The 21,884-nt window shown below is 39.4% G+C and overlaps 1 protein-coding gene across 3 annotated transcripts in view; it reads left to right on the top strand.

Moving 5' to 3' along the window:
- Positions 1-13,102, top strand: part of Wnk3 (WNK lysine deficient protein kinase 3) — a 133,604-nt gene extending 120,502 nt beyond the window's left edge. For all 3 annotated transcript variants that reach the window (XM_090326868.1, XM_090326870.1, XM_090326869.1), the window contains exons 22-23: positions 7,940-8,142; positions 12,675-13,102. In XM_090326868.1, coding sequence (XP_090182994.1) covers positions 7,940-8,142; positions 12,675-13,016 — 545 coding nt within the window. In that variant the 3' untranslated portion in view covers positions 13,017-13,102. The remainder of the gene's footprint in view (positions 1-7,939; positions 8,143-12,674) is intronic.
- The last annotated feature ends 8,782 nt before the right edge of the window (positions 13,103-21,884 follow it).

Genomic DNA, 21,884 nt, shown 5'->3' on the forward strand with positions numbered 1-21,884 from the left:
AGGAGCCAGGTAAAATATGAAAGCTAAGAAGCCAAACTCATTCCACTGTGTTTTAGTTCACTACTAGACACTTTTGTAAGCCCAAATACAGAATCATTGCTTTCAGCAAAAATGAACATCAAGCTCCAGGCAAGTAACCACGGCAATGATTAATCTTCATAATTCACATTTCAGAGGTGCCATCTACAGTGAAGCTGGTAGGGGAGGGGCCGGGAGTTTGACCTAGTGGTAGAGTGCTTGTCTAGCATGCACGACTCTCTGGGTTCAATTCCTCAGTACCACATACACTGAAAAAACTTGGAAGTGGGAGAGTACTGATCTTGACAAAAGCCAAAGGATGGTGCTCAGGCCCTGAGTTCAAGCCCCAGTACTGGCAAAAAAAAGCTGGTAGGGGACCAATGAATATATCTGTCAGCTGTGTGACCTCCCCAAGTCAACTACAAAATGGTGAGGCCAGGTGCCAGTGGCTCAAGCCTGTAATCCTAGCTACTCAACGGAATCTGAGGATCACAGTTCAAAGCCAGCGAGGGCACAAAAGTCCCTGAGATTATATCCAATTAACAACCAGAAAACCAGAAGTGAAACTGTAGGTCAAAGTGGTAGAGCCCTAGACTTTACCTGAACAGCACAGGGACAGCACCCAGGCCCAGGGTTCAAGCCCCACAACCGATTCAAAAAAATTGTGAAACCAAAGAGTTTATTCAGATTTTCTTATCATTTTATTAAATCCCTAAAATAAGAAGTAAACAAACTCTAGTGACATGGCAATTTTGCTATTGTAGCTGGTTTTTTTCTAACTCTTCATGGTTTAAGTTTTACTTACTATTTATTGATTTTCCTGGAAGAATTGTGTGTTCTTTCCAATTTGACTATGAAATTCCATGCTAGATTTTTTCCTTTTTTTTTTCAGCTTAGGCCTGGTTTCCTAAGATTCACAACTGGGCCAGTATCATTAAGTGATGAATTGATGATTGTTCCAAAGATTTCATTAAAGCCAGGTGCAGGTGGCTCACACCTGTAATCTGAACTACTCAGGATGCTGAGATCTGGAGATCACAGTTCAAAGCCAGCCATGCAGGAAAATCTATGAGAGACTTATCGCCAATAACCACCAGGAAACTGGAAGTGGGACTGTGGCTATAAGTGCAGAGCATTAGCCTTGAGCAAAAGAGCTCAGGGACAATGCCCATATTCAAGTCCCAAGACAGACAAAAAAAAAGGGTTTCATTAAATGTCTTCCCTGGAATACTGTGTGTGTGTGTGTGTGTGTGTATGTACGTACGTGTGTACGTGTGGCTTGAACTCAGAGCCTTGACCTATTGCTTAGCTTTTTCCCTTAAGGCTGAGTCTAAAACTTGAGCCACATGTGCACTTGTGGATTTTTGGTAATTAAATGGAAATGAATCTCACAGATTTTTCTGCCTGGGCTGGCTTTGAACCATGATCCTCAAATATCAACCTTCCAAGTAGCTTGGATTACAAGCATGAGTCCCTGGAGCCTATCTTGAATGGCTTTCTATTAGAGAATCTGTACGGGAAGGCATACCTTAGAACTTTAGGAGATTTACCATGACTATTTATTTATATATTTATTTTAATTTATGGATGGATAGATGAATTAATTGATGGTTCTAAGATAAGAACTCAGGGCCTGGGTACTGTCCCTGACCTTTTTGTTTACTCTACTACTTTTTTTGTGTGTGTGTGGATCATGGGGCTTGAACTCAACCTTGGCACTGTCCCTGAACTCTTCAGCATAAGGCTACCACTCTACCCTTGGGCCTGGGTGTTGTCCTTGAGCTCTTCAGCTCAAGGCTACCGCCTACCCTTGAGCCAAGCCCAGCTTCCCATCTTCTAGAGGTTAATTGGAGATAACAGTCTCAGGTTCTTTTGTGCCCAGGCTGGCTTTGAACCTTGATCCTCAGATCTCAGCCTCCTTTGCTTTCAGTGATGTCCTTCAAGTAGCTGTCTGTATTTTTCATGTTCCTCCACTGTCGGCTGAGTCAAGCCCTGAATGAAAGCAGATACACACCACATGGTTTAAAATACAGACTTTTTTTCTGAGTTGCTATAAATATTGATGGTGCTTTGTGGGTAATCCATTTTTTTTGCCAGTCCTGGGGCTTGAACTGAGGGCCTGAGCACTGTCCTTGGGCTTTCTCAAGGCTTGAGCTCTACCACTTGAGCCACAATACCACTTCTGGCTTTTTTATTGGAAATTCAAGTCTCATGGACTTTTCTGCCTTGGCTGGCCTCGAACTGTGATCCTCAGGTCTCAGTGATGTATGAACCACAGCTCTCAACTCCATTGAAGTTCTTTATGCCATCTTAAACACAGTTGTATTTTATTTCATTTATTCCCCCTCCACCTTCCTGTTTCCCTTAATTTACTTTATTGTTGTTTTAGAGATGATACACAGTGGGGTTGCCTATACATACATCAAGTGATAAGTACATTTTCTTCCCACAATGTCATCTGTTCCCGCATTCTCTCCTGTTCCCTCCCTCCCATCGCCCACATTCATCTTTCTTTTTTCCCTACTCTGTTCTTCATCCTCCTATGTAGTCCCATAATTATAATCTATGTTAATGTCAGAGTAAGAATCTGGGTTCTACATATCTGTATATAACCATATATATGAATACACATGTCCATGACTATGTATGTGTCATTTGTAGAAGAATGAATGAAGTTGGAGAACATATTCATTTACATAAATTAAACTGAAAAGGCCAAATATTATATGTGTAGCCTGTCCATCCTACAGTCTATTGTCCTTTGATTCCTTGCTTAAAATTGTTTTCTCTTTAAGCCTAGCTTCTAGGAGTTCTTCCTATAACTGCATGTTTAATATTCAGTAGAAGTTTGGTCCAAATACAATTGAATTCAACCTGGTTACATTAAGCCAAAAAGACTTTTACTCTACTAGTTTTGTGTGGGTTCTGAAGCCGACAAAATCTATACTTCAGGAAATAAGATGGAGGGTGAATAACTGTATAATGCATTGAATATATATTATAACAATAAAGAACCTCAGTAAAAGGTGTTGATCAAAACGGGGTAGTGGACAGGGATAGAGAAATAGACTCTGTTGGAAGTACTAGTACGAAGGGACTGGGCTAACAAGAATGAAGAAAAAATAATCCTCTGAAAATAGGTTACTTGCAAATATAATAGAACAATCAAAGGTGTTGAAATTGTCATGGGTAGTCAGGAGAGGAGGAAGGTGATAGTGAAACAATGTTTGGAAAGGAAACAATGAAACCCCTCCTCCCCCTAAAACTAATGAAAGATAATTTTAAAATAAAAATAAAAGCTATGGGGGTGGAGATTTGTCCTAGTGGTAGAGCCCAGGACTGGCAAAAAAAAAAAAAAGCTAGAAACAGATTTAATTAGTGCCAACAGTTTTGCCCATCTAGAGTACCTTAGGAATATTTTAAGTAATTTTTATCTTTGTTAGTTCTGGGCCTTGAACTCAGGGCCTGAGCCCTGTCCTTGGACTTTCTCAAGGCTAGGGCTCTACCACTGGAGCCACAGCATCACTTCCGGCTTTTTTCTATATATGTGGTACCCAGGAATCAAACCCGGGTCTTCATGCATGTGAGGCAAGCACTCTACCACTAGGCCAAACTCCCAGCCCCATCTAGCTCTCTTTTCTTTTGCCAATCCTGGAGCTAGAACTCAGGGCCTTCTCACTGTCCTTGAGCTTTCTCAAGGCCAGTGCTTGCCCACTTGAGCCAAAGCACCACATCTGGCTTTTTCTGTGTATGTGGTACTGAGGACTCAAACCCCTGGCTTCATGCTTGTTAGGCAAGCACTCTACCACAAAACCACAATCTCAACCCTCTAGCTTGTTAAACCTACCTGGTACCATTTTTCCATGCTAAGAATCCAGTCTGTAAAGGCTTCAGCTCTAAAATCTTCCTCAACTTTGCTGTTTAATTTTTCCTTCATTGAAGTTGCCAGAGAGGTAGATGTGTACAGAGGGATAACAAGAAAACAATTGATACTTTATTATAAAATGACACTCTTATGTGTGGGGTGTGAATTTGTTTGTGTGTGTGTGTGTGTGTACACTCGCCAGTACTGAAGACTGAACTGAGGGGGTAAACTTAGGGCCTGCGAACTGTCCCTTAGCTTTTTCACTCAATGCTGGTGTTCCTCAAGATTTCTATGGAGAGGTGGGATGTGCACACACATGCATACATCTCTCCTGGGGCTTTGAACTCAGGGCCTGGGTACCGTGTGGTCTTTTTCTGCTTAAAGCTAGCTTTCTACCAGTTGAACCACAGCTCTACTTCTGGCCCTTTGCTGGTTTATTGGAGGTAAGAATCTCACAGACTTTTCGTACCTCAGCTAACTTTGAACCATGATCCTCAGATCTCAGCCTAGTGAGTAGCTAGGATTACAGCCATGAGCCACTGGATCTGGATAAAGAAAGAGCCTCAAGATTTAAAACAAAAATTAGGAATTCCAGCAAGATTGGTATGTCATTTTAGCACATAATGGTGGTTTCAAATTAGTAAACATTATTAGAAAACAGACATATATATGGATGTTCCAGCTCATTTATTAAACATGTTTATCAATTTTTCCTATCCATTTAATATTTAATCTTTTTAAATTAAGCATTCAGTAGGCAAGTGTTCATAGACAGTCATTGAACTTATCATATACTTCCTTGTTTAGCAATTTCCTCATCCATTTCCTAGATTATTACATGGACTGGTCATAGTACAATGGGAATGTTGTCAATATTAAGTTAGCTATAACAGTCAGGATACCTACACTCTAGCTCGCATACATAGCCCTCTGTGTTTACCATCTCATTTCCAGTCTCCCTGTCTGTAAAACAGCATATTCATTGTTGTGAATGACTATCAAATCCCTGGTACAAGTTTCAAAGATGACACACAGTATTTTGAATACTGTTGATATAGAGGCTTCTCGTATTTTGTATTTTCTGTATTTTTTATGATTACAAAAAGAGGACCACATGATTATGTGCTCATCTAATTAACACCTGGGACAGGTTTTTTTTGTTTTGTTTTGTTTTTTGCCAGTCCTGGGCTTGAGCTCAGGGCCTAAGCACTGTCCTTGGACTTTCTCAAGGCTAGAGCTCTACCACTTGAGCCTTTGCACCACTTCTGGCTTTTTTCTATGCATGTGGTACCAAGGAATTGAACCTGGCTCTTCATGCATGCTAGGCAAGCACTCTACCACTAGGCCAAACTCCCAGCCCTGGGACAGGTTTTTGTGATTTTCACAACTATACTTCCTAAAATTAATTTTAGACCGCTCTTTACATTCTTGGCTTATAAGTCAGTCTCTTTCTTTCTTTCTTTCTTTCTTTCTTTTTTTCTTTCTTTCTTTCTTTCTTTCTTTCTTTCTTTCTTTCTTTCTTTTTTTCTTTCTTTCTTTCTTTCTTTCTTTCTTTCTTTCCTTTCTTCTGCCAGTCCTAGTGCTTGAACTCAGGACCTGAGCACTGTCCTTGGGCTTTCTCAAGGCTAGAACTCCCCCACTTAAGCCACAGCACCGTTCTTGCTTTTTCTATCTATGTGGTACTGAGGAATCCAACCTGGGTCTTCATGCATGCAAGACAAGCACTCCTACCGCTAGGGCAGATCCCCCCCAACCTTATGAGTCTTTTCTATGAAAATAATTTTGTACGCACAAATAATAGTACTAAGTTATAAAGAGTAGTATAATGTTCAGATTAGGACATTTCCTACTGAGTTATCTGTGATACTAATTTCATATGTTTAGATATCTTATGCTTTAAACCATCTATATTCACATTACTGCAATTACAGATAAACGGGTTTTTTTGTTTTTTTTCTTTAATTTGAGCATTTTGGGGGGGGTAGTTTTATTTTGTTGATGGTACTGGAGTTCAAATCAAGCACCTTATACATGGTAGACAGGCTCTTTGCCACTTGAGCCATTCCACCAGCCTAATTTTGGGGGAGTTTTTTGAGGCAGTCTCGCTGTGGACCCTTTGGATCCTTCTGCCTCAGCCGCCCAAATGCTGTGGTTAAAGGCTTGTATTACTTCACCTATATCTTTCTAAGTCTTAACCATAAATCAGAAATCTGAGTAAAATGTAAAATGTGATTATAGTTTTTTTTAGAAACTTGTTAAATCATCGATATTTCATGCCTATCTCTGATGGAAATTACTTACAGTATTTCTAAAATCTCAATGTACTTTTTCTGGATCTGATTTCCCACAGTAAAGTAAGTAGCTATGATTGTAATTCTAAGGTTCTTTTGTTTCCTGGTTTTCTTTCTTTTTTTTCTTCTTTTCTTTTTTTGTCAGTAATGGGACTTGAAATCTGGGCCTGAGCACTGTCCCTGAGTTTTTCAGCTCAAGGCTAGTGCTCTACCACTTAAGCCACAGCACCATGTCTAGTTTTCTGGTGGTGGTTTGGAGAAGAATGTCTCCCCCACTGTTTTGGCTGAGGCTGACTATGAACTGTGATCCTCAGATCTCAACCTCCTGAGTAGCTAGGATTACTGCCACCCAGCTTCCTGGTTTGTTGTTGTTGGGTTTTGTTTTAAAAACACTGAGGCTTGAAGCTAGAGCCTCATATTTGCTAGGGCAAGTGCTTTACCTTTTGAGGTAATACCTACAGCACAATTCTTTCCAGTTTTATCATTCCATGATTTATTGATTTATTTATTGATTTATTTATTTTTGTTGGTCATGGAGCTTGAATTCTGGGCCTGGGAAGTGTCCCAGTAGCTTAAAGCTACTGCCTTACCCATGGAGCCAAAGCACCACTTCTGGTTTCCTAGTGATAAATTGGAGATGAGTCTCATGGACTTTAGTGCCCGGGCTGGCTTTGAACCGCAATTCTCAGATCTCAACCTCCTGAGTAGCTAGCTCTTTTTTTAATACAATATTATTGTTGTTATTAAGTGTTATACAGAAGGGTTAACATTTTATAAATCAAGTAATGACTAAAATTCATTGGGGGGTTTTGGGGGTTTTTGTTGTTTTTGCCAATCCTGGGGCTTGAACTCAAGGCCTAAGCACTGTCCTTGGACTTTCTCAAGGCTAGAGTTCTACCACTTGAGCCACAGCACCACTTCTGCCTTTTTCTGTGTATGTGGTACCAAGGAATCAAACACAGGGTTTCATGCATGCTAGGCAAGCACTCTACCACTAGGCCATGCTCCTGGCCCAAACATTCCCTGAGTCTTTTTTCTCTCTCCTTTTGTGATCCTGGGGATCAAACCCCTAGCCTTATACTGTATCATTGAAGTATATCCCTAGCTTCATGTTCCTTTAAAAAATATTAAGTGTCTACCTGAGGACACGTATGAAAAGATAAAAGTTTATATTCATTTTTTATGATTCTGCATACTTGAGTTATAACTAAGAAAAAATTTAAAAAATATGAATCAGGCCTTCTTGCTCCGTGTCCAAGAAACTTTGCGACTGAAAGGGGAATGCTGAGAAATTAATCCAAGACAATAGCTTTACGTGTGTGTGTGTGTGTGTGTGTGTGTGTGTGTGTGTGCGCGCGCGCGCATGCACACATGTGCACATGCGTGCGTATGCATGCGTGCTGGTATTAGGTCTTAAATTCAGGGCCTAACGTTCTTTCTTAGTTTTTTAATCTCAAGGTTAACATTCTGCCACTTGAGCCATAGCACCATTTCTATCTTTTTGGTGGTTAATTGGAGATGAGGCTCTCATTGACTCTCCTGCCCTGGATGGCTTCAAATCACAATCCTGAGTAGCTAGAAATACAGGTGTGAGCCACTGGAAACTAGTAGCTTTAAATGGGGACTGTCCCAGGTAAACTAGAATATGTGGCTACCTTTTTCTGTTCCCTATGTGTGACTCTATTAACTGCATTGTTGTAACATGCTTTATCAAATAGCTAAAATTCTTTTATTTCTAACAGTTTTCCTGTTTATTTTTTTTCAGATGTACTCTGTACAGAGACTAATACAGCATCATGCCAGCAATCACCAGCTAGTAAAAAAGGAATGTTCACAGATGACTTACACAAATTGGTGGATGACTGGACAAAGGAAACAGTAGGAAATTTTCCTATTAAACCAAGTTTAAACCAACTTAAACAGAGCCAACAAAAACTAGAAACAGAAAACTGGAGCAAGGGATATGAAGTAAGTTGTTTATCCCCAAACATTTTGATAAAAACTAAAGCCATAAAAATTTTTAGGCCACTGATTATGAGAATGTGATGTAACTTGATAACATCAACATTTTGATGTCTGTCTCGATTTATGAAATCCTTGGGCAAATCATCTTTTAGACCAAGTCAATGACCTTCCAGGTAGGCACCCGTTAATACATATTTAGATGTGGAAAGTGCTTGTCAAGTTGTTTGCAGTTCCCAAGCAACCTTTGACAATATACAATCAGAGTAGCTTTGAGCCATTAAATTTTGTGAAGAGATGGTGAGCCATATTTTCTGACTCTTGTTTTTAAACTATTTTATCTTAAAAACAAACAAATTCAGCAGCCAGAAGTTTGACCTAGTGGTAAAATGCTTGCCTAGCATGCTCAAAGATCCAGGTTCGATTCCTCTGTACAAGAAATATATAGAAAAAGCCGAAAGTGGTCCAGTGGATCAAGTAGTAGAGTTCTAACCTTGAGAAAGTCCAAGGACAGTGCTCAGGCCCTGAGTTCAAGCCCCAAGACTGGCAAAACCAACAAACAAATATGGAAAAAGAAGCCTATGGAATGAGGATTGATGTAGTCATATAAGAGGAGTTTGAGATTTGAGGAAAAGTTTTCCTGTGTTACATATCAGGGTTTTTTTATTGTGATAGTCTTGGGACTTAGAATTTTTTTTTGGTGGGTCATGGGGCTTTAACTCAGCCTGGGCGCTGTCCCTGAGCTCTTCAGCTCCCTACCCTTGAATCAAGCCCCGTATTTTAGAGGTTAATTGGAGATAAGAGTCTCAGGTCCGCCGAGAGTTTGGCCTAGTGGTAGAGTGCTTGCCTAGTTCGATTCCTCGGTACCACATACACAGTAAAAAGCTGGAAGTGGTGCTGCAGCTCAAGTGTAGAGCTCTAGCTTTGAGAAAGTCCAAAGACAGTGCTCAGGCCCTGAGCTCAAGCCCAGGACTGGCAAAAAAAGTGTCTCAGGTCCTTTTTTTGCCTGGGCTGGCTTTTGAACCTTGATCCTCAGATCTCAGCCTCCTGAGTAGCTAGGATTATAGGTGTGAGCCACTTTACTCAGCTTAAACTCAACATTTTTGTGCTAAAGGATAGTATTCTACCATTTGAGCCACAGCTCCATTTCCAGATTGTTTTGGGAGGTTAATTGGAAGTAAGAGTCTTATGGATTTTCCTTCCTGGACTGGATGAAAACTGTGATCCTCAGATCTCAGCCTTCTTGGGTAGCTAGGATTACAGAGGTGAGCCACCAGCACCTAGCTCATATAAATATTATTAAAGCCAATCGTACTGAAATTATAAAATACCATACAAGTCTTATAAGATGTCTTGAATTTCTTTTTCTTTTCCTTCTTTTTTTTGCCAATCCTGGGCTTGAACTCTGCCTGAACACTATCCTTGGACTTTTTCAAGGCTAGAGCTCTACCACTTGAGTCTCAGCACCACTTCTGGCTTTTTTTTCTATGTATGTGGTACCAAGGAATTGAACCTAAGTCCTCATGCATGCTAGGCAAACACTCTACCACTAGGCCAAACTCCTGGCCCAGATGTCTTGAATTTCTTAAGGAGATGCCCAATTATGGGCCTTATTCAAGTTTACATGCAAATTGAAATGCAGAAAGATGTGTACAATACATTCTGAAGTAAGAAAATGGCAGATTTATACTATAGCATCTAGAACAATATAATTTAGGTGAAATATGTACATTAGATATGTACTTATCCATAGGGAAAGATATTTTACCTCATACTGTTTTATGTCTGTCTTTTTGTCAGTCCTAGTGCTTGAATTCTGGTCTTAGGTGCTGTCCTTGAGCTTCTTTATGCTTAAAGTTAGCCACAGAACCACTTCCAGGTTTTTCTGAGTACTTTATTGGAAATAAGAGTCTCATGGACTTTCCTTCCTGGGCTGGCTTTGAACCACAATTCTCAGATCTCAACCTTCTGAGTAGCTAGGATTACAGGCATGAGCCACTTGCAGCTCATACACTCTATGCACTAGTTTTTTAAATTTGAAATAAGTAAGCCTGGGCCAGGCATTTGGCCTAGTGGTAGAGTGCCTACCTAGCAAGCATGAACACCTGGGTTCCATTCCTCGGTACCACATACATAGAAAAAGCCAGAAATGGTGATATGGCTTAAGTGGTAGAGCTCTAGCCTTGAGAATGCCCAAGGACAGTGCTCAGGCCCTGAGCTTAAGACCCAGGACTGGCAAAAAAACATAAGTAAGCCCATTAAAATGTGAATCCAGTCTTAGAACCTGAACTCTCATAATCAGAAGATATTTATCTAAAGTGTGTCTGTATTATATTGGTAAATCTTTAAGCAAATTATCCTATAGACTCAAGAGTATGCACACTTAGAGGAAGAGGCTAATTAGTAAATAATTTAAACTTCATAAGACACTTGGTTACAACTTGTCTCTGTGTCCATCTTCTGACTGAGTGTATAGTTTAGTAAGGAATGTATGAAAATACATTTATGGAGCTGTGATATACTGGTAGAAAACAGAACACTTGTCTGATACAGTGCAAGAGTTCCATTCCCAGCACTGAACATCAACAACAACAAAAAAAAAAAACAGTCTGCTTTAAGCTGGTCATGTTGGCATGCACAGCTAATTCTGGCACTTAGGAGGCTGAGGCAATAGTATTCTGAATTTGAGGCCAGCCTCAGTTATAGAATGAGACTTCACAGTAAGACTTTGTCTCAAAAAATACACTTGTTGGGCTGGAAGTGTAGCTTAGTGATAGGGTGCTTGCCTAACATGCATGGAGCCTTGGGTTCAATTCCTTAGTACCACATACACAGAAAAAGCCAGAAGTGCTTGGCTCAAATGGTAGAGCACTAGCCTTGAGCACAGAGAGGCTCAAAGACAGAGCCCAGGCCCTGAGCTCAAGCCCCCCAGGACTGGTTAAAATAATAATAATAATAATAATAATAATAATAATAATAATAATAATTGTTACCTAGATTCCAGCGACTTCTTTCTATAATCCTAGCTATGCTAGAAGCTGAGATCTGAAGATCACAGTCCTAAGCCAGTCCATAATAGTTATCTTCAAGTAACCATCAAAATGGCAGAAGTGGAGCTGTGGCTCAAGTGGTAGAGTGCTAGCATTGAGCAAAAAGTATCCAAGGACAATGCCCAGGCCCTGAGTTCAAGCCCCAGGACCAGTCAAGAAAAAAAAATATATGAATAAAAACTTTTAAATCATAGATTTCTCAAAATAGTAACTAATGTATGTTCTTGGGGGCTTTGATTTTTTTTCTTCCTAGAACACCTAAATAGTATTGACCATAGTGAGGCAAATTTCAAGTCAGAAGTGTATTTTATTCTGCCATGGAGAGATTGTCTAATGCACTATACAAATGGAAGTTTTTGTTGACTAGTCAATGATTGGTTGCAGTATTAAAGGAGGATGTTTGGAGGAAGGGTGAGGAGAAAATAGTGTGTGAATAAAAATTTGAAAGGTCTTTTGACAGACCGGGATCTCGATGTCAGCTAGTCATTTACTAATCATGTGACTTCCTGGCCTTTTCCTCAGTTTTCATGTGTTTCAAACGAGCATAATGCCTGCCTATCAGAATTACTGGGGATTAAATGAGTCAATACCTATAAAGCTGTATCATGACAGGTGTTGTATTATAGGTGCCTAGATATGGCAACTAGTTTTGTACTGTGACATTTATTTGATTATATCTTAGTGTAGAAGCTAAATTCACCCATGTCTTTGCATGTTACTGTCAAAATGCATACTCTGCAAAGCAGAACAGTTAAGATAAACTGACATAGGTATGTAATTACCTCTAACACACAGGTTGGTGCTCTCCACATAGTAGCCCATTGTGCTACTAATGGGAGTAGTAAGCCAAAAAGTATAGGAATGAGCTGGATGCCAGTGACTCACTCCTGTAATTCTAGCTCCTCAAAATGCTTAGATCAGCTGGGCCCCCGTAGCTCAAGACTAGCTATTTTAGGAGGCTGAGATCTGACTATCGGGGTTGAAAGTCCAATTAGCCTCCAGAAAATTCAAAGTGGCTTTGTGGTTCAAGTGATAGAGCACTAGTCTTGAGCTGTAGAGCTCAGGGACAGTGCTCAGGCCCAGAGATCCAAGCCCCACAACTGACCAAAAAAAAAAAAGACTTAGATTTGAAGATCACACTTCAAAGGAAGCCCTGACAGGATTGTCTGTGAGATTCTTATCTCTAATTGACCACCCAAAAGCTGGAAGTGGAGTTGTAGTTCAAGTGCTAGAGAATCAGGGAGAGCATCCAAGCCCTAAGTTCTCAAGCCCCAGGACCACACACACACACACACACACACACACACACACACACACACACACACACACACACGCACGCACGCGCATGCGCACGCGCACGCGGAAGAGGGAGAAAATGTAGAAATGAATATAGATTGCCAAAAGCATCTGAAGTATAGGAATGGATATAGATTGTTAAATGCATATACAAAATCAACTGATCTTTTGTTTCCCGGTTTCTTTTGTTAGACTACTCCATCTACCATGGGCTATACTTCAACATGGATTTCTTCTCTTTCGCAAATACGTGGAACAGTCCCAACTTCTTTGCCACAAGGACTTCCACTCGCTTCATTTCCTGGGCCATTATCATCTTACGGAGTATCCCATGTTTGTCAGTATAATACTGTAGGAGGCACAGGGTATCCCTTACAGTGGGTAGGAATCGCAGGAAGCACACAGCAGTCTGTAGTAATTCCTACCCAGTCTGCAGGACCTTTCCAGCCAGGGCTGAATTTGCAGGCGTTTCCAACTCCACCAGCACAGACTCCGTCTACAATCCCTTCCACAATCCCTCCTGCTCCTAAATGAACCAGAGTAGACGTGATGAAGAAAAGGGAGATTTTTTTCCAGAATTCTTTTCAGGATACCTAAGATATTAAAAAGTTTTCTTCTTCTTGGGTTCTGCCATATTTTCCCTCATTTGAGTTTACTTTCAAATGTGTTTCGTTGTTCCAGTGTGATATTTGATATGGCTTATCATTCTGTAGAAATGTGCAGTTTGCACATAGAACACTGCACAGAGAAATGTTTTTTCACTTCAAATCCTATCCTCTTTGATACTTGATTTTTTTAAAAATACTCTTCAGAATGCTTTAATAAGCTCAGCTTGAGCATTATTACCATTTCCAGGATACTTGCCATTGCCATGCATTGCTAAGAAGCCCTCATTCTTTTTTCTTTCTTTTTTCTTTTTTTGGGGGGCTACAGCTGTGATCTGCAGCTGGACGATACTTTACTTTTAACATGTATAAAGATGATTTCCATTTACTCTCCCCAAATGTGGAAAAAGTGAGATCCTCCAATAGTCTTGTGGGATTCTTCACAGTTTTTCTTACAGGTTTACCTTTCACAGGAGGCAGGGTAACGCTGCAGGAAATGTTTTGTCAACCAGTACAGAACATGAGCCCTTTTTAATGTGATTTTTCTTCCCGTCGTCACAGCAGTAGGAGTGAAGCCTTGTTTTGAGTGAGGCGGAGGGAAAGGAAAAAAATGAGAACTGTAACAGTTCCTTGATTCTACAGATACTATAGCTGCTTGAGGATTTCGGTAATCATTCAAAGCAGCTCTCTGCTTCTCCTGTGCACACTACATTGCTTTTGGGCACTGGAGAGGCATCCATTTGGATTGCATTGTTTTGCAAATGACATTTTGCAGCCAATAAGAATCTCATTTGGGGGAAAATCTTTATATTCCTAACAAAGGGGATTGAAGTTAACACCTTTATTCATCTATTCTTCTGAAGGGAAATGAACTTAACACAGTAGGGGTTTTTTTTGTAGGTTTTGAGACTTACACATGAAACACTGGCTTTACAGGGTCCTAAGAGATGTGGGGTATTACACTGTCTTGCAGAGAGAGAGTAGACCCTAGAAGGATACTATTTAAGTTGCCCTTAGCATTTTTGGATTACCATTTTATGGTTGTTTAATTTCTTATTAGTAATCTAGAACGTCTTAGCTGACTTTTAGATCTTAGATGAGTTTGGCAGCCTCTTTAGACTGAGAGAGATCACTGTCAAGTTGCACTTTACTGGGTTTTATCCAGTTTTAGGAGGAAGGGAGGCAGTGTCACCTTTGGTTTTTAAGAAAGTTAAATATGATAAAGTTAAATATAATAAAGACTGGTCACAGGATTTCCTAGTGTTCAGTCTGTGAAACCCAAATAGAATTTTTTAAGGGGATCTAACTACTAAATCTACATGTTCAAACTACTTAGCTTCCACTGAAGATTTTAAAGTCATTTCTGGTCCACATTTATCCAATTAGGAGTTTTGTCTATTGGTGAGCATTCCAAATTTTTGTTAATGGAATTGATTTTTCTTCCATATTCCTCTAAAAAAATTGTACCTTCATGGACTTGCCAGGGAATAGGGAAAACTTAATATGTATACTTCTTTTTGGGTGTTTTTTTTTTGCACAGTATACTTTATAGCATTCAGTTTACTTCTTTTTTTAAAATATGACTTTTATTGCTTACCTAAAGAACACACCCACTGTTAGTGTCCTCTCACATCAAGGGCAGCATTTTGAGAATTGCTGTTGCTTAAGAACCACAGTTATTTCAGTTTTGTTGTTACTATTGTGTTTTTTTAATTAACTAGCCTCAGTTTCAGAGGAATCTTTCCAATCCTTCTGTAGAGATTCCTCCCATTTATCTGATGGCATTGATTTATTTGCAAGTTTTATTGATTTTAGGATATTCATGCAGATTCTTGCATTGCAGTGTTTCTCATGTGTCCAATAACAATCTTCCTGTAATCCATAACTTTCAAAGGAAAAAAAAACTTGGTATTTTCTTAGATGCATTGATTTTTGCCTAATTACATCAAGATAGATAACATAAAATGAACTTCTTCCTTTGTGGCCATCTTTTTCCACAATTGTACCCCGGGGTGAAAAAAAAAGCTCCATGGATAACATGTCCTATTCCATTTAATCATGGCTGCTCTCTACCCTATGGCCTGCATTTTGTCACCCACCTCAGTTTTACATAGAATTCATCATTCTGATTTGCCTGCAGACTTTTTTGCAGTGCCTTGTAATAGAATCTTTTCAGATTTTTGCTGGAAAGAAAAGTAGTCTTCTAAAGTTTGAAGATGGTGAATTAGGGTACTGCTGTCTCCATGCTGACAGCAGTAGCTAGGTTAGCATATATGTTATATATACATTGTGTATATGTAACATGTGTAAGAATACAGGAAAAAATGAGTTTTTGCAGAGATAAAGAAAAATAATGTTATTCACATTGCTATGGGGTTTTATTTCCTTCCCCCCCCCATTACTTAAATGTTTGATTTCAATGATAGTCACTTGGACTGTAAATATTGGCTAGTTTTCTATCTAGGATTTTTGCATTCTTTCATATTTTTTTTTCTTGAATCATATAATCGTGCTGGTTTCATCCTTGCCTGAGGTACTTTTCCTCCCCAGGAGTAACTAATGCTTGAATAACTAAAGCTCAGAAATTCCCTTCTTACCTAACAAAGAGCCTACTATATAAAATAGGTGGTCTTGTTCATTTGAAAAAACAAATCACACCGCCCCATCCTATTCATTTTCTTGTAAAAGAAAAAAAGGTTGTGTGTAATCATTGTGCTCATAATGTTGATTTGGGGAATTGTATGTTCAACCACCATGTTTACTTCTTAAAGTTCAAGTCTGATGAAGAGTACTGTATCTCCATCTGTGGCAACGTTTGCATCTTATCATGAAGTATCTGCTGCTATGTCTGTGAAATTGGGTGTAACATCATAAGAATATGAAACAAGTATTGGTGTAAATCTAATGAAAATAACCCTCTGTGTATTTGTAGCAGTCTTGAAAAAAATCTATTTAAGGTAATTTGCTGTAATATAACAAATATCCATTCTGTTTCCCATCCCTTTCTTGCTTCTATCAAGCATGATTACTAACGGTCTGACAGCAAAATTATCTGTGAAAGTTTAAAAGGCACTTTTCCGCTGGGATTTTTGGATTGAGTGAGGTATTACCACTAGTATGGCAGGATGTTATCATCTTAGAAACCCAAGTTTAATTCCAGTCCACTTTTGTTTATCTACCTCGTCTTCAGTGCTGTTTTTGATGCACAAGTAAACACTACCTGTGAAACTTGCTTTCCCCCCCTTGATTCTCAGTTGTTATTTTTTAAGATTATAAATCAGGCTTGCCTTTTTGTCCCAGCATTCACCATGAGTGTGCAATGAAAGGTGTCACCACTCTGGCAATCTGTATTTAGGTGATGAGAGCCATGTGCCTATTCGAAATAAGCTTAGGGGATCTGGGAGAGCAGAGAAATCAATCTGACTGATGGCAGTAAAGAACTTTATTATAAGCGTTAGTTATAAAATAAACAACTTGTTCAAAATATACTTAAATTAGTGCCAGTGCCTGTAATGTTGCATTTATTTTTTTTAATAAGAGATGCATTTCTCATCTCTGTGCCTAAAGGGCTATGGGTTGAAATTACTTTGAACTGTCACAATGAACTATTTGTTCAGTACTCTAGCAGTGACCTGTCCTTTCAAGTATTAGCATACTGCTAAGTATTTGCAGTGATATTTTGTTATCTTAAAATGGCCCACTGCATTTTAAGTTGAATTGCTTGTAGTTTGTGATAAGGGGTTTATATAAGTTTTATCCTGTCTCTACAGTTTCTGGAGGCATTGGCTTACTTCTTTGCTGTATGTGCTGAGAGAATAAAAACGATGCATTCCTCTTTCAACCCAAATCTAAGCAAATGTTTGTAACCAGACATTCCTGGTTTCACATATTTACTGTGTAACACTACAGCATAGTTTATATTGGTACTGTATTTCAGTCGCCCTGCATAAATACGTTCCTGAGGTATATTTGCCACCACTTTTGGGATTCAGTTACTTCATCTTCTGTTTGGTTCAGATAAACTTAAGCCATTTGAAGTGATATGATGTGCAGACCATTTTCTAGAATCATTTCAGAATCTTTATCAAGGATTTGTTTTCTCTCCCTTTGTTTAGAAGATAAACTAGAAAGTGTGTGTGTGTGTGTGTGTGTGTGTGTGTGTGTGTGTGTGTGTGTCTGTGTCTGTGTCTGTGTCTGTAGGTATGCAGAAAAGGCCTTAGATTTGGTAAATGGAATTTCTATGATTAAAAATTTTAAAAACCTAATCCAGGTTATGAAATGGAAACAATCAAATGGGAAAATATCATTGAAATGCAATTGATATGAAATTTGAATGGAGCCAAGTACTTTCAGGTCATCCCAGAAATAGTCTTTTTATGAAGGATGAATATAAATATTGGTTGGGGATTTTGACCCCAACATATGAAGGAACTTGAAGTAGTAACTAGGTTACCCTAAAATTATTTTCAGCTGAGATAGTGGAAAAGTGGACAAATTAATTCTGGAAGATCTTCTTTTCATTTAGCAAGAAAGGCTAAAAGTCAAGCAAGAAGGGAAGAGAGAAATTTGGCTCTGAGAAAAAAAATGCGCAGTGTCGATGAAACTTAAATGTGTTTATTATCCTTTAGTTTTATTTGAAGTTACATTTTAATTTGCACTGTAATTTAAGGTTTGAGATTGAAATTCGTGGTCCAGAACATACCCTCAGCAGATAAAGTGACTAATCGGAAAGTGCAGTTGTTCAAGGTCTGTCATGCTCAATCACTTAAAGCTGTAATTTGTTTGATATGAATATTAAGCATGTAGACCTCGTGCAGCATGGGAGCCACTCAGGAAGTTTATGCAATTAATAAACTTTCATGCATAATTTACTATGAAGTATGCAGAATTTCAGCCACTTCTCTACACTTAACATTTAGTTGTATATGTGAACTCTCTTTTCTTAATTGGGGAATGTAGCATTATAGAGAATGTTGTTCGATTTCAGTTTAATCCTTTCTGACATTAATGTTTTCTTTTGTTAATTTTGGGGAAACCAAGTGATCTGCCTTTTACCAATTGTCTCATTTTGATTCTTTGAAACTGTGATTTTTATTTCATTTGTACCCAGCTGTTGTTAAGTATTTTGTTTCCTGGAAATTTTGTTTTGAAGCAGAAAATAAAGTTTGTGTTAAATGAGTATGTTATCTTATTCAAATGCTTTCATAGTCACTGCAATTATCTGGCTTAAAATAGTTCTTTAATTACCAAAAGGAATTTAGTAGATTTAGGAAATTTAGTTCTATATATTATGCTGATATATATCCAAAACAACAATTAAGCACACCATGTTTTGCCTTTTCAAACACATTTGACATTTCCAGTAAGATCCCTCCACATTTGCAAATGAATCATAATTATAACTGATTTTTGGTAGCTATGATTTTGACCGACTTTTTGGATGTATTCAGTTCAATACTCTAATTGTACTTCTTGGCTATGAATATTTCAATTCACACAGCAGTGCTAAAACAGGTTAATAGTCCAAAATTGAGGATTAGTAGGATTAAAGAGTTTGCTCGGCCAGGCACTGGTGGCTCACACTTATAATCTTAGCTACTGAGGAGGCTGAGATCTGAGGGTAAAGGTTAAAAACAATCTCGGCCAGGAAAGTCTGTGACCACCAAAAAGGTGGAGCTCAAGTGGTAGAATGCCTACTTTGAGCAAAAATGCCCGGGAATAGCATCCAGACCCTGACTTCAAGACCCAGTCCTAGCATGTGTGCGTGTACACACACACACACACACACACACACACACACACACACACACATGTTTCCTAGAGTCATATGGTTAATAAGTAGAGACATCCAATCTCATATCTCTGTGATTCTCCAGCTAATGAGGTAACTCACTAATATACAGTGATTTGGGAAACTGTCAGACTGGGTCAGATCACATGCTCATTTGGTGGTTTGTAAAGAACTGTGGATCTGCATATGTAAAGAGTCCTGTAGCAAAGAATGAAAGGCCTATCAGAAATACTCAAGCTGGCCAGGCACTGGTAGCTCACACCTGTAATCATAAATACTCGAGGCTGAGATCTGAGGATCCAGGTTTAAAGCCAGCCCTTGCAGGAAAATCCATGAGACTCTTATCTCCAATTTAACCACCTAAATACTGGAAAATGGAGCTGTGACTGAAAGGTTGAGAAGACTAGCCTGTGCCCAAAAGCTCAGGGATAACACCTAGGCCCTGAGTTCAAGCTCCATGACCAACCAAAAGAAAAACCCTCAAGCTGCGAGGCATAGTGGTATATACCTATAGAGTCAATTATTTGGGAGACTGAAGAAAGAGGTTCACAGGAGTCCAGGACTTTGATGCCAGCCTGGACAACAACCCTGTCTCAAAATAGGGAAGGAGAGGGCTGGGAGTTTGGCCTAGTGGTAGAGTGCTTGCCTAGCATGCATAAAGACTTGGGTTCAATTCCTTGGTGCCACATATATAGGAAAATCCAGAAGTGGTGCTGTGGCTCAAGTGGTAGAGCTCTAGCCTTGAGGAAAAGCCCAAGGACAGTGCTCAGGCACTGAGTTCAAGCCCAGGACTGGCACAAAAATAAAGAGGAAGGGACCTGATACTATGACCTGAGGCATTTTGTCTTAGGTGATTTCTAATTCAAGGTTCAAAATAAATAGTGATAGAAGAATACAGTCTTTGATTCAAAGCCCTCTTGAACTTGCATTTTCTCATTTCTAAAATAAAATTGGTTGTGATAAATGGCATGTAAAAGCACTTACCTGTGTCCCTAATTTACTAGTTGAGTTTACTATTAGATAATTGCTAATCATTTTCACATTCAGCTTGCACTTGGGAAAGCAAACTACTTGGACATAATTCTGATTTTATTTTGCCAGCCCTAAGGCTTGAATTCAAAGTCTGGGCACTATTTCCAAGCTTCTTTTGCTCAAAGCTAGTACTCTACCACTTGAACTCCAGCACCACTTCTGGCTTTTTCTGTGGTATGGAACAATCTAACCCAAGGTTTCATGTGTTCTAGGCAAGAACTCTACCACTAAGCCACATTCCCAGCCCAGTTCTGATCCATATTAGTGGTAACACAGCTTTTATAGTCCAGCAGGTCATTATTTGTATTCTAATTTTTAAACTTTGGAGAACTGCTTAACCTGTTTACATCAGTTTCTTTTTAAAAAAACAATAACTTGGGGCCTAGTGGTAGAGTGCTTGCCTAGCATGCACAAAGACCCAGGTTCGATTCCTTGGTACCACATTGATAGAAAAAAAAATCTGAAAGTGGTGCTGAGGCTCAAGTGGTAGAGCTCTAGCTTTGAGAAAGTCAGTCCAAGGACAGTGTTCATGCCCTAAGCTTGAGCTCAGGACCGGCAAAAAAAAAAAAAACAAAACAATAACTGAGGGGCCAGGAGTTTGGCCTAGTGGTAGAGTACCTGCATAGCATGCATGAAGCCCTGGATTGGATTCCTTGGTACCACATACACAGAAAAGGCTGGAAATGATGCTGTGGCTCAAGTAGAAGAGCATGAGTCTTGAGAAAGCCCAAGGACAATGTCCAGGCCCTGAGTTCAAGTCCTAGGATTGGCAAAAAATGGATAACTGATATCAGAGGCTCATGTTAGCTACTCAAGTGGCTGAGATCTGAGAATGGTAGTTCAAAGGCAGCCCATGCAGAAAAGTCCATGAGACCTTTAGTTAGCCACCAAAACCCTGGAAATGGGGCTGTGGGTCAAGAACAAAAAAAAATAAGTGACAGTGCCCAGCCCCTATGTTCAAACTCCAGAGAGGGGTTGGGAGGAAAGGAAGGAATATGAAGGGAGAGAGAGAAAAAAGCAAGAGAGAAAGAGAAGGAAAGAAAAAGAGAACTGATTCACATATAAAGAGTTAAGCCTTGTGCTGGTTATGCTTTTATTTTTCAATAGTGGAATTTGAACCCTGGGCCTCATGCATGCTAAGTAGACACTTGGGTACTCCAACCTGAATAATGTTTACTACATAGTAGGTTTGCTCAAATAATAGTAACTACTACCCAAAGGACATCTCAGATCACTATTTTTATTATTTTATTTTCTTTTTTTTTAATGTCAGTACTGGGGCTTGAACTCAAGGTCTAGACACTTCTGGCATTTTGCAACTTAAATGGAGATACGTTTCACAGACTTATTTTCCTACATTGGCTGACTTCAAACTTGATCCTCAGATCCCGAGTAGCTAGAATTACAGGTGTGAGCCACCAGCATCCAACTATAGATCACTAAGAAGAGAAAAACATGACAAAATCCAATTCTAAGCTGGCGGCTGGAGGCTCATGCATGTAATCCTTAGCTACTCAGGAAGCTGAGATCAGAGGACTGCAGTTAAAAGCCAGCCCAGTCAGGAAAGTCTGTAAGTCTCTGAAATTAAATGCAGAGATGGGCTGCAAATGTGGTTGCCTAGCATGCATGAATCCCTGGGTTCAAGTACTCCATTCCATATATATAACAAAAGCCAGAAGTGGTGCTTTGGCTCAAGTGGTAGGGCACTAGCCTTGAGCAAAAGAAGCTCAGGTCCTGAGTTCAAGCCCCTGGGGGGGGAACAAAAACATGACTGTCTGCACAAGGCAGAGCCTCATCTCCTAATTAACCAGCTTGCCAGTACTGGTGCACTGGGATGAAACATAAACTTTGGGGGAACACAAACCATATCTAAACCATAATGTCCCACCCTGGGCCTGAAGACTCAGGACCTCACAATGCAAAATGTAGGTATGCCATGCAAATAGTCACAGCGTATCCACTTGTTGTAGCAGC

Source organism: Megascapheus bottae, chromosome X (assembly GCF_031878675.1).
Source record: "Megascapheus bottae isolate mThoBot1 chromosome X, mThoBot2.hap1, whole genome shotgun sequence".
Lineage (NCBI taxonomy): Eukaryota > Metazoa > Chordata > Mammalia > Rodentia > Geomyidae > Megascapheus > Megascapheus bottae.